Source organism: Lissotriton vulgaris, unplaced genomic scaffold (genome assembly GCF_964263255.1).
Source record: "Lissotriton vulgaris unplaced genomic scaffold, aLisVul1.2 SCAFFOLD_220, whole genome shotgun sequence".
NCBI classification, from domain to species: domain Eukaryota; kingdom Metazoa; phylum Chordata; class Amphibia; order Caudata; family Salamandridae; genus Lissotriton; species Lissotriton vulgaris.
The window spans coordinates 321,563-335,388 of NW_028248788.1; the positions used below are offsets into that span (position 1 = coordinate 321,563).

Sequence of the window (13,826 nt, forward strand, 5' to 3'; positions counted from 1 at the left end):
AACGTGTTCATCCTTGTTAGTACAGTGTGTGTGATACTCTGAACAATGAAGTAAGGTTAGTTGCTGTTTCCACGGTGCCCTTGATCGATTCATGGGATGGTTAGTAACCCAAAGGCAATACTTTTATGTCAATTACACATTGAATAGTGTTCTGCGAGGCTGCAATAACTTGTCTTTCACATTCATTGCTGGTTCACACGTGAGTGGGAAACCACACCTTGCAGAGCTACGCCAAAGTTGTAGCTTACACAACCTTCACAACCCTTTCAAGTGCTCGGGTGATCATACACACATATTGATATTGTGGCTACCGTCAGCACTGACGAAAGGGCGCCTCAAACCTGCAATTAGAAGTGGGCCACCAGAGTGTACTATATTTAAGCTCATGTACTTGAGCCCCACAGAATTTCCACCTGTGTCCATTATTTGATTCTAAGAATACGGGAGAAGATATCCACTCATCTGCATGGGGGCCCATAACACCACACTTATTGCTAAATTCAGTGCAGTACATGTAGTTGTACTTATATATACTTTTTGATTTATACCTGAATAATTATTGTCACTAGCTCCACCCCTAACAAGCATTCTGTCATACACCCACCCTCATACTGCATCATCCTGGTTCATATGTGTAGCCATGTAGTGCAGAAACACCACCCATGTTGTGCAGAGCCCAAACTTCTCATGGTTGCATGTGGTGTGTTCCGCTGCAGCCTGATAAAACAATAATATGTGTCCTTCTTCCTCATATGACAAAAGCTCTATCAGAAAGCATTACAAACCGGTAACTTCACTTTACATCATAAAACACGGATTCTTAACGTTAACTCCACTGCAGGCGCTAACTCCGTTCTGCCAATTTGTCGAAATTTTTTAAGCTGTTGTTCTGTAAATAGATTCTGTTCGAAATGCCCGAGCCTCTGTGGATTTTACCCAATAATTTTGGTGAGACTTGCAGGTGCAAGATCACCAGACTGATGGCACTGCTGTCGTAAAATACAACATACAAAGAGCACAGCCTCGAATGCATGGAAATGATCTTTGTACCAGACTAGTGATGATGTACATTGCTATTATACTGCGTGCTGTGAGTCGTACAAGTTGTTCGAGTAAGGTGGAGAGATGCAAGAAGAGTGTACTTAGGAAGCACCTAGTACTTGAGACGTTGCCTTGAAAACAATAGCACATGTTGTTCCCAAAGACACAAGATCCATTGACCTCGCCCCTGCCCTCACAGAGTACCTGGATCCAAGTGAAGGTGTGGGCTGGAAATGAATACAAGAAAGACGCTCAGTTTACATGCATGACAAACGGCACCCATGATAGTCCGCTCACAATGCTGGACACGCTCAAGGAGTCTGAATACATCTGTAAGAAGCCCTCTCTTTACATACATGAACTCGTCATCTTTGGTGGTGCGGATCCGGCTGTAAGCATCAATGACGGATGGCTTTCGGACGGTCTCACAGCGCACGTACTCCTTGCCATCCTCGTCTCGGAATGTGCGATAGATCTTCAGTCGACGGCCGCTGGCTGCAGAGTTCAGGCTGGTCACAGAGGCAGTGTCATCGTCCTTGTGTGAACCTCCGGGGGTGGCAGAGCCGGCAGCTAACAAAAGAAACAGAGACATGTAATGTGCTTTTCTCATTTAGGGGAAATTGGAGTTATTTTATTGTACACAGGCTTTTGTGTTGGGCAGATCAGTGTGGGTACACAGCCTCAGTCAAATAATCGGCTTCCTGCAGCAGGAGGAGGAGCTTAGGATTAGACCAATCCTATGGGTCTTTGAACTGAACCCAAGGACAGTTCATAAAGAAGAGGGGACACCTACCCAGCACCCTGGCCACACCACCAAACCATAACGATGGAAACGGAATTCTAATTACAGATTCAACTACCTAGCGTACCTTGAAAATGAACTGACTTTTAACTGCCACCGCACTGAGAAACAGAGTCAATCTGTCTGTATTTATGGAAATCTACCACGTTTTGTCATTATGAAGTCGCACAGCCTATGTGCCCATTCTTGTATTGTTCTTTCTAAAATGGGCATTTTGTGAGTTTGTAAACATATAGTTAAAAAAGTTCAATTTAAGTCGATGTAAAAAATACGGTCATTAGACAAAAAAGCAGCAGTAAAATCCCACACACACGCTACAGATCTTACAGGCTCAGCCAGAAGAGTGATTCAACAGGTTACACATGGAGCCATGATGTCAGCTTCCAATTGATCGAAGTAAGGTACATTACCAGGAGACCAGTGACTAGATTCACACACCACGTCAAGAACATATTGCCATGCCGGGTCCCAAACTGCAGCCTTCAAACTCCCCTCTAGTCTTGCAAAATGTAACCTTTACTACGTTCCTTTGTTGCTCACCTGTGACCAGACGGACTGCTTTGCCATGAAAAACATTGGTTCTATCTTGACTTTTTTCTGCCATTACCAATGCACTGGATAGTTTAATGGTGACAACAATAAACTACTTCCAAGCTATCTTATGTTGATATTCTGTGATAATGTGTTTTATTTGGAAATATGGTTCGAAGCATATTTATCTGTGAAATATACCCAAAACCTGCCTACATTTATAGGAGAGCGCATACTACTGTAAGTGCTTCTTTTCAGAACTCATTCACAGATTTTCAATATAGATGACATCTTTGAAGACAGCAGCGCTTGGATTCCACTTGTAAAACTGGAGGCTGATGCTTGTTGCAGAGGCTCGTTCCCCAGTCGCAGCGAGATGAGGACATTAGTCTACTACTTTATTTCCAACGTGAGATGAATTTTAGGAGGGCCTACAGGTACTTGGAGTTAACAAACTTTAGGATGTTCCTAGACCTGTGCTTCTTGCCTGAGAAATAATTTCGACGTTCTAATGCTGTCGTCGTGGACAGCAAAGCATACTCACACATCCCCTTCCGGTCTCTCCTGTCCTTTTTGGGTTTCTCCCTTTCATGGCAGCTGTCCTCCCCCATCAACATCCTCTGAAGCTCTTTCCGCTCCTGTTCTTCGCGCTCACGAGATAGCTGTGAACTCGTCTTCTTGTTTTGCAACATGTTCTCAATGTTTTTTCCCATTTCCTCAAAGTCGCTATCCTCTGCAGAGCTGCTATCTGTATCTGTTGAAAGCACCTCAGTTGATTCCAAGACTCTGAAACGAGAGATAATCAGAGTGGACATGAGGAAACAAGAAGGATTCCCACAATCAGCAACAAGCAGGCATCTTTAAAAAGAGGTCACAGAGAAGCAGAGAATTTAGACTGAAAGATATATGAGGAAAGAGAACACGACTCACCATAAAAACACTGTTATGAACAGTCAAAACAAAGTACATGGTATGAATATGCAGAATGCAAAGGGGGTTTTGGTGCAAGTTTTGGTCTGACACAAGTCAAGGGTTTGGTGTGCCTCCACTCGCAGAGGGAGAGAAGGCTTGAGCAGAGTGGCCATCTCTTTGAATGTTTTAGAGTAATGAGAAATCCTGCATTGGGTAGTTAGCTTGCCACAATGGCAAAACGTGGGATTTTTTTAAGGTATGGTCATGGTGGTGTGCTTCAGAACCTTAGCAGGATGTCAAGTGGGAACGTGGGAGATTACAAAGGTGGCAATGGGGAGAAGGGCACACGGAGGTTAAGCAGTCACAGGCCCGAAGGCAAGAATGGAACAGCTGGTGACTTGCAAAAGCCATTGTGTTTCGGATGGAGCTTGTGAAGGTTTGGTGGGCAAGGATATGAGTCCTGAAATATTATATATGGGAGGAGAGGAGAGTACGTATGCTTTAGTGGGTAGAGAGGGCAAGAATGGCGTAATGGAAGACGGGTAGATGGAGTTTAGTTATTTGCCAAATGTCAGTTTGAATCCCAGGACTGCACTGTTGAAATCCAAATGTGGCCAGAGTAGAGTGAATGGGCGAGTTGCTGCTAGGATTGGACAGAAGGTCCCTAGCAACTATCAATACTTTTGCTTATTTCCAAGAATATTAATATAAGACACCACTCTCTAAAAGATGTTCAAGGAAATGAATAGGCTATAAGAGAAAGTAAGTAAAAGAACAAGTTACTTGCCCTCGGTAATGCTCTTTCTGGTGGATACTTTATCTACACGCAGATTTCTCACCTTAGAATATTCACCAGGCGCTACATTGGATCCTGAGATTTTCATAGTAGTTCTCCTGCGAGCCGCTAGGTGGCACAGATTCCGAACCAGTAATTACCCAGGTGGAGGGTCTGTGGAGTGGACTCTGACCAAGAAGTCTTGCAAAACTGGGCAGGGAAAGTGTCCTATCCTTTAGACCTGGCTGTCACGGCAGTAGTGCTTCAAGAACGTGCGCACCGACGCCCATGCTGCAGCCTGGCAGATGTGAAGGACAAGAACTCCTGGCGTCAGACCAGCAGTAGCAGTCTGAGCCTTATTGGAATGGGCGCTCAGACCTCCTGGGGCTTATTCTTGGCCACTGAGTAGAAGATCAAAGTGCAGAGAAATATCTGCCTCAAAAAGGACCGCCTCTTCACAGCTTTCTCTTTTTCTGCTCCGCAGAACCCCACAAGAAGCGAATCATCCACTCGATGACCCTTTGAACAATCTATGTAAAAACTTCAAGATCTTTTGGAGTCCAACCAATGGAGCCTTCCCTTCTCTTTCAAGAAGTGAGGGGGGAGCAAAGAACGCTGCTAGGGTGACTGACAGCCCAACGTGTAAGGGAGTCCTGACTTTTGGTAAGAAGGCTGCCAGAGGCCTCAGCACGAAGTTGTCTGGGAAAAAGTTGGTGCAGGGCAACTCACTAAAAGTGTCTGTAGTTCACTCATGCAATGAGTTGGCGTAAATAGAATGCGGAAGATAGTCTTAATGTCATGAGATGCAGCGAGCAACCATGCATCTGCTCAAAATGGGTTACATTTGAGGAAGTTTAAAATGAAGTTAAGGTCCCACAGGGGCACCACAAATGGTTTCGGGGGAAACGTGTGAATATATTTTACAGATCCTCATCACAAAAGGTGGTTTAAAAAACTATGGTTAGTTCGGCAAAAGTAGAAAGGCAGAAATGGCAGACAAAAAAACCTTTTATAGTGTCCACCACAAAGACTTGGAGTTAAACAAAAGGGCGTCCTATAGTTTTACCTGTAAGAGGTTTATATTTCAAGCCCCGCACCAGGTAACAAATGTGTTCCCGAGCCTGGCATAAATGGAATTTGAGTAAGAATATCCACCACTTCAGACGGCAAATCAAAGACAGTCAATTGCTGCCGCTCAGTCTCCACGCATGGAGGGGTATATTGTGTGAATTCGGGTGGAGGACCCTGCCCTATTGTGGAGATAGGAGGCCCTTCTGGAGTGTCTGCCTGATAGTAATGTAGACACTCATGCTCAGGCGTACCAAGTACCACCCTCTCCTAGCCCAATCCCGAGCCACCAGATGTCCTGATCTTCTTCAGAACTCGGGCATTAGAGGGAGCGGCAGGAGGTCTACAGGAGTCCTACAGGAGTCCTTTGTTCCATTCCAGCCTGAAATAGTCTCGCAATGCGAGTACTTACGGAAAGGTAAATGTGCATAGCTGTTGACACTGCACGTTCTCGATGGTGCCAAACAATTCTCCCCAATGGTGGAAGATGGCCTGCACCCCCTAGGGATGTAACCGCCACTCCTGATCTGCCAGAGGACATCTTCTTGGTTCATCTAACCTGGCATCGAGGGACCCTGCCAGGTGATTGAATCCTACGAAGACACCTTGGTGCTTTCACCATCTTCAGAGGTGCAAGGTTTATTGGAACAGGATCCAGGACCCCACGTGTTGCAGTACCACAGGGTGGGGGTGTTGTTTGTGAGAACCTGCACAAGCCTCCCCTTGATGGGTGGCAGGAAGACCTTCCGAGCCGGACAAAAATCCCACATCCCGAACAGACTGCTCTCCCTGGAGGGCTGTCTCCACACCAGAGACTTCTCCTAGATGAACCCCTGCCCCCACCCAAGATTGAGGCTTCCATCACAACCCTCAGCTCTGGCTAGAGAAAGGAGATGAGCCTTCCTTCCGCTGGACAAACTGTGGTAGGTGAATCACCACTGCAGATCCCGAGACATCTCCTTCGAGCCCAGGATGGTGTTGGGAAGGCACACTCATTGCTGGGCCCACTCGGATTCCAGGGTCCCCTGCAAGGCTCAAAGTGTCTCCTGGTGTAGCGGACAAGGACGATGCAAGACACTAAGAGGCCAAGCAGCCTTAGAGCCACCTTCACCTGGATCCGAGAATGAGTCTGGAACATCAGGATCATAGCCCGAACATCTTCAATTCATTTTTTGTAGAGGAAAAGCCTGGATTTCACGGACTCCAGGATCGCCACAATGGAGGGAAGGCTTGGAGAGTTAATTAGGTTGTTTATGGTGGCACTCAATTACGTCAAAAGGTGTGCCTTAGCCCATGACTGACTGTGGCGAGCCCGCTTTCAGCCCCAGTCTTCGAGATACATGAATAATGAGATTCCCAACCTCTGAAGATGGGCAGCGACCACCACCATCACTTTCATGAACACCCAAAAGGTGCTGATATAGCCGAAGGGGGGACAACTGAAATTGTTCCTGGCCCACAATGAACTGCAAGTAAAACCTAGGGGACTACAACATGGCTACATAAAAAGCGCATCCTACTGTTGTATAGCATTTTAGGACCCTAGTGTCATTTTCCTGATTCATGCCCATATATAGGTATAAATCACCTGGTCCTCATATAGGCATAGAAATCATAACCATATTTAGACTTAGCCCATGCAGTCCGAATATGGCATGGCTACTTCCACTAGTTCCAAAAATCCACAACGATTTCTTGGAAAAACTCGTCTTCAGCAGTCAGGGACTTGCCCTTGCTTGAATATTGAGTTGTCCAGGAATTTATGGAGTTTTCAAAGAACTGCGAGTCTTTGATGACGTTATTATGTCCAACTGCACGTCAAACTCAGCACCTTCAAGGTACAAATATGCCCACACCTGCCATAGCAAACACACAGTGGTTTGGAGCAGTTTGACTATATACCTACCCGGCAGCTCGCTGCAACAAGTGCCGATGGTAGCCGACCGTTCAGCAGACGCACTGAGAGAGACTCTGTCTTTTCTCTTGCCAAGAAATCCAGCTCCAGTGTTTTCAAGCTCCCCTTGCGGGGTGTTGGGAAATCGAGTCCTGAGACAGAGAGATACCAGAACTCCTTCATTCTAAACCAAGGTACAGAGCTGATTTGACCCTAAGAGAAATCTTGGATAGATTCTTGGCAAAAAATACCAAACCTATGCTACACCTCACTTACTTCTTCCCTCGTACTAGACCTTGGTTAGGTACATTGGGGTAGGAGTATTTTAGAAGCACCAGTTGAGTACCTTTTTAGTCTGTTATTTATGTATGTATTTTATGGCTTAGAAACTATACCATGCTTTTACAGTATTTTATAAATCTCTTCTTGCTGTACGAATTATACTTTACAGCCAGTATAACGATTGTAGCACTTAATTTCTTCTGCATGAAAAAGAAGACTGTTCAATAAATACCTTTTATTGAAATCGCCGTCTCTCTATTTCTCTGCACTTCTGAGGAAACGCAGCATGCACGATTGACTGAGTGAAATATCTATCTACTGTTTCCACGACTCTAGAGATTCGTTTATTCTTGGGGAAACAAAGTTGTCATGTTTATGCGGTTATCAGAAACTAATCCCTTCTTGTGTATTTGAGAAAGTTTCTAGTGACCTCTGAGCTAGCTGGCATTCACAATTAAGTCTAATATATTCGATAGAGACCAAGTTGACCTAAGTCCTACGTCAATTCTATAGGATATATTATTTCAATGTGCAGAGCCTATAGGAACTACACCTACAAAACGTTTGGTAAGGCACTAATTTAACGCTAGATACTAAAGTAACTCAGTTGTGCTTTTCACAGAGACCCCTTTTTTCCCGTAAAATACTCCAACAGACGTCTGGAGTGGGTGAAAGGTTAATATCCACCATAACTGAGTAGGACGAAAAATCCTATGTATTAGTTTTTGGTTTGTACAGTGTTCCAAAATATTGTGCACCTTATCTTTGTTTCCTTGAAACTTGCTCTGCAAAATTTTCATTAAACAATGTCGAATAACGGCAACAATAAAGCAACCGGTGGAGCTGCAGTAAATGCAAACCAACCAGGTCTTGACACAACAGGGTTTAATGAAGAGGACCCGGATGCCTTAATCATCCCGGTAAATGTAAGGAAAGCCATCACTATAACGCTCATAACAAATGGAGTATCATCAAGAGGTGGTAAGGTAATATTTGTCATAGAGGCACATGAATATCGGCAGACAGATGTATTCTATTCATGGATTATCTTCCTGCAAGCAAATGCAGTAACACATGAGTTCCACTACTACAAAGTAGAGGAACCTCCAGTAAAATACACTCCTTTCAAGGACATTGAAATTCCACTAACTTCCCAAGAGCATCAGCTCTGGTTTAAAGGCACCCTACAACATCAAAATCACATTAACAGGCTCAGTCCACTAGGTAGACTAGGGGCAACATGGCCGGTACAAGCCAGCTATACACCACATCCTGCCATTGAAGAAATGACAGGTCCAGAACTATTAGTTCAGCTAAAACAGTTGATCAAAATCCATAGACAATTGGTTCAATATGTCATGCAGACTTTAACAGTCCAACCTGCTATAAGGATTCCACAGCACACCCCTCACCAGGGGAACACAAACATATTACACCACAGACTATACAATTAGTCATTGGTAAATTACCCGCAAAAAGGGAACACATTTCGTTCTGGTTAGCTCAAAAAATTACTCAAATAGAGGCAGTATTTCCCGATAGTACTCCACATGAGAAACACAGGATTCTAACAATCTGTTTACCAATGGCGATCGCACTACACGTGAAGGACTGTGACACTTGGGGTACAGTCTTTGCTTCAATCTACACAAAAACTCATGGCGTTCCGTCTATGGCGGTAATACCAGACGTCCTAAGACCGATTCAAAAGGAATATGGGGAAGAGCCTGCCTTGAACCTAGGTATGAAATTACTAAAAGATTACAAACAGGTCTCAGCTATATTATTAGCAAACATTAAAGGTGAAGCAGCATCCGTGGCAATCTGCCAAAAACTAAAAGAACTTGATGTAACTGAGCATCCACATGAATTGGCCAGAATAATAGAAAAATCCTATGAAGAACTAGGTAGAGATAGTTTGGGTGGGAAACCAGTAAAACCCCAACAGAAAATCATGAAAAAGTTTTTATTAAAAATAATCTCACTACTCCTAAAAAGAAGTAGGAAAACACTAAACAAACCCTTCCTAAAGAGAAGCATTCTCAGTCCAGAGGTAGGTCTCCTCAAAAGGAGCCCTCTGAAAAGAGGTATAACCTCAGGAATAGGGATAATATGAGAAAACCTGATGGATATCAAGATACTGATACACGTTCCTCTTGTACCTTTCAGACTTCCTCACAGAAATCGGAAAGAAGAGGACGGTCAGAACACAAGGAAGAACGTGTGAAGTCTAAAGACGATCAACACGTTCCAAAAAATAAGAAACAACAATTCACCAAGAAGAAGGTAGCAAGTGTAAAAATCAGAAATGCAGGGGATCTTGAGGACAGAACTCAAGAACGGGGAGTGGGCTCAGACAATGCTAGACAGCTCAGCAGAAGTCACCATAGCTCGCAAGATCCTGAAGGATCTTCTGGAGACAGTGGACTTGAATGAATGCATTCAAGTTGAAACTGCAGACACCAGGGTTAGTGTACCCCATAAGTTATATGAAATAACGCTCCGGATGGAGGAGGACATAACTAGAAAAATAAAAGCACTCTTTAGGGAGAAGCTATGTAAGGGTTGTGACATTCTCCTAGCTTAAAAAGACTGGCCACCAGAATTTGTCAGGGAGTGCCCACATGGCGAAGAGATCATTAGGCCAGCCTTCTCAAATCATGTTCTAATTCATAAAAAATACACATATGCCAGAAAATGGGCTGTAGCCCAGGCTTCTGCATTATATAAGAATCACATAGAATGGGACGAGGACTCTCCTCACAATAAAATCAAGTTAAAAACTCAACCAACTGCACAGAGGCAGTATCCAGTTAAGCAAGAAGCTAAACAACAGGTCAGGGAGATATTAGATCAACTTGAATACCAAGGGGTGATTGAAACATGCACCTCATCAATGAACAGTCTTTTGTTTCCTATCTCCAAACCGGACAATTCATATTGTCTAGTTTTTGATTACAGACATTTAAACTCCTGTTGCAAAACATTTGCAGTACAAAATGCACACAGTGCAGCACTGATGAATAACATTGTGCACAAAAAATATAAAACCACATTAGATATTTTAAACCATTTCTTTTGTCAAAACATTGCACCAGAAAGCAGGTACTTGACCGCTTTCTCAATTATGGAGACACACCGACAATGTTGCCGTCTCCTCCAGGGATTCAAGAATAGTCCAGGGTTATTTTCAGCCAGAGTAACAGAGTTACTACAAACGTATGATGATGAGGCATTATCTTATGTCGATGACATCTATCTAACAGGCGATGACTTGGATAGGTACTTGAACAGAGTGAACACCATTATACTTGGGTTCGGTTCTGAAGGGTACAAATTCAACTTTAAGAAATCACGAATTGCCCACCTCAACGTCCTATTCTTAGGATACGAACTTTCAAGTGAAGGCAAAAGCCTGGCAGCAATTTTTTTTTTTAGAAAAGTGTGCATTGCTCCAACCTCCAAAAACGCGGAAAAACATAGTCAATTCTAGGTTTCCTGAATTTCGGAAGGACTTAAATTCTTAATTACGCAGAAAGGGTTAAACCTCTCTACGAACTAATCAAACTTGATTTCAAACCAACTAGTTGGACTCAAAAACACACAGAAATTTTGCGTTCAGTGCAAACAGACATGTTGGCGACAACACATTTACAAACATGCGTAAACGTACGCAACCTTGTAATCCGAATCATCCCAGGAAGATGCATTTTCACATACCTAACCTTTAATGAAGGTGAAAAGGTACCAATAGCTTATAAATCACACTTGTACACACAAGCTGAAATGAAATTCACTTCAACAGAAAAAATTCTGACAGCGGTTCAAACTGCAGTAGCAAAAGAGAGCCCTCGCACAGGGAAAACGCATAATGGTCGTTACGCCTATACCTGCCCTAGAGGCAGTGACGAAAGCGAGCATTCCAAATGCAAAGGCTTACATCCGAGATGGATACAATGGGTTAATTCTCTTGCTGCAACAGACGTTGAATACGTTTTTGACCTATACTTGAAAACACAAGAATTTCTACAATACTTACAAGAATGTCCTCTGCCAATTGAGATTCTGCCTCTAGAACAGTACGAATGTATAATCTATACAGACGGATCAGCACAGCCCGCAATTGGGAGTAAACAGGCTTATAGTGCTGCATGCGCGATTGTTAAAGGTCGTTGGCGTGATGGTAAATTCAGACCTATGATCACAAAAACTCAATCTCTAGGAGACTGTTCAGCTCAGCGAACTGAACTCCAAGCATTCAAGATGTCGCTTGAAAATACTGATCGTGAATTCCCCACACTCACAGTGTGCAATTCGTATTACTGCATTCAATCTTACAATGAATACTTGCAGAACTGGGTTCAAAATGGTTTCAAAGATGCAAAATGTGGCACAATCAAGCATAAGTTGCTTTGGGAATAAGTAGTTCTATTGCAAAAAGAACTACAAAAGACTCACGTGATCCATACACGGAGTCATCAACGTTATGGCGTTCAGGTTGCAGGGAATTCATTGGCTGATGAAGCCGCGAAGGCAGCTGTGCAAACGGCTTCTGTAGCTGCAATCACTCGTTCAAAAGCAAAAATAGACAGCGAAATAATGGAAGCGGTCACTGCTTCAGTAAAAGACAGTGGTAAAACACTTCCACAAGGCTTTTGACTCAAGTACTCCTATATAACTGATGCAAATAATGTTCCTTTTGCTCGAATCCCTGGAGTGGAGGATAGGGTAATTCCAAACAAGGGACATAGATTAGGGCTAATCTTAGCAGCACATGAAGGGCTCGCCTCTGCACACGCAGGTGTTTCCACCACAGTGTCATTATTAAAACAGAGATACTGGTGGCTGCGCATGAGGAAACAAACTAGAAACTATGTTCTAGAATGTGAAATCTGCCAGAAAATGAAGGTTTCAACAGTGAAACGTCCGGCGCAGACGCCCCCTTCTAATTTCAGATAAACCATTAGCGTGAGTTTACCTGGACCACTGTGGTCCCTTACAAAGGGTTGGCAACTATAAATACATTATGGTCACAGTGGATTCCTGCTCAAGATTCATTTGGATGTGGCCCCAGCGCACGGCTGACGCCCGAACTGTTATAAAAGATTTGCAAGTCTATCGGCACATACGCAATCAGCACGCTACATTCTGACCAGGGTCCTGTGTTTAGCTCTCAAGCTTACAAAGAGGCCATGGCTAGCTTGGGCGTTGCATTGCGGTATTCTAGTCCCTCCATCCTGAGGGTAATGCGGTTGTGGAAAGAAATAACCGAGACATAAAGCAATCTATAACAGCTAAGGTATTAGGCTCGGGTGACGGATGGGTCAAACATCTAATGAGTGTCCAACGTAGTCTTAATATTCTGCCAAGAAATTCTCTGGGTGGAATCACTCCATATGAAATCCTTTTTGGTACTAGAATGCTTGTCCAGGATCTTGATCGTCACACTTCAGTGGTGGAACAAAAACCTTTAGAAACAGGAAAAAGTGTGAGCAACACAATACAGAAGCCAACAACCACTGAAGAAAAACCACCTGTCCCAGCAAGACCTGTCTGGATTCCAAAGATTGGGGAACTATTAAGATAAAATATAGTGGATAAGAAGGAATTTAGGCCAGTGTTACTGGCGCCCCTTGCTGGAAGAAAGGAGAACCAGTCCGTATCTATCGACCTGGTAAAACCACATCATGTGGTCGATGATAAGTAGTAGGCCAAGTGGACTCCTAAGATGTAGCAGACGACCAAATCTTGCTACAATCCAAGAGGTTCAACCTGAGACTCATCACCTTTAAGGAACCGACAATAAGAAAAGAAGGACTATACAATAAAGCCATGGAACTTGTGCCTCGAGACCCAAATAACAGTTTGTCAAGACACTCGTGTCTACAATGAGATAGCACCTGACTATACTAATATGACAAGAAATGAAGCAGCTCCTGCAATTTAAAGTAATACGGATGCAATTCAAACCATTGACAGAACTGCCTCTGGCTATTTCATCAACTTTGATACATTTTCTGAGGATCCTAATGAGCCAGAAACGACGCCAGCAAATAAAACTTTTAAAGAAAAAATAACAGAACTCTTTCATCAACTTGAGAATACATATCTGGTTTCACCATGGGTTGAATTTTGGATTGTGTTAGGTGTACATTTTCTCCTACTTTGTTTTAAGTTTGGGAAAGCTGATAGATGGAAAATATAGTAAAATGGACACAGCAAGTAAGAACATCAACTTGCTCCTGAAGCCACACAAATCATCTCATCGAGAACAAAGAGACTTGTCATCAGTGAACATCACAGCCGTTCTTATACCTGGTGGTATAGCATGGGACAGAGCTGATTATGATATTTATGGTCCAGTAGAGCTGTTGAAGATTCCACATCAATTTAAGGTGTCCATGAGCGACTTTGTCTCACCCAGCACATTTTCTGATGATTGGGACTTTGAGACTGTTAATAACCTGATGTCAGATTTATAAATGTCAGCAAAATTCACAAAACATGAATACTTAAAAGGT

The 13,826-nt window shown here is 43.4% G+C and overlaps 1 protein-coding gene across 3 annotated transcripts in view; it reads right to left on the reverse strand.

The window, feature by feature from the left end:
• Positions 1 to 13,826, reverse strand: part of LOC147663817 (transcription initiation factor TFIID subunit 1-like) — a 382,030-nt gene that overhangs the window by 224,069 nt on the left and 144,135 nt on the right. For all 3 annotated transcript variants that reach the window (XM_086950182.1, XM_086950180.1, XM_086950181.1), the window contains exons 23-24: positions 2,919 to 3,160; positions 1,398 to 1,611 (exon numbers count right to left, since the gene is read on the reverse strand). In XM_086950182.1, coding sequence (XP_086806308.1) covers positions 1,398 to 1,611; positions 2,919 to 3,160 — 456 coding nt within the window. The remainder of the gene's footprint in view (positions 1 to 1,397; positions 1,612 to 2,918; positions 3,161 to 13,826) is intronic.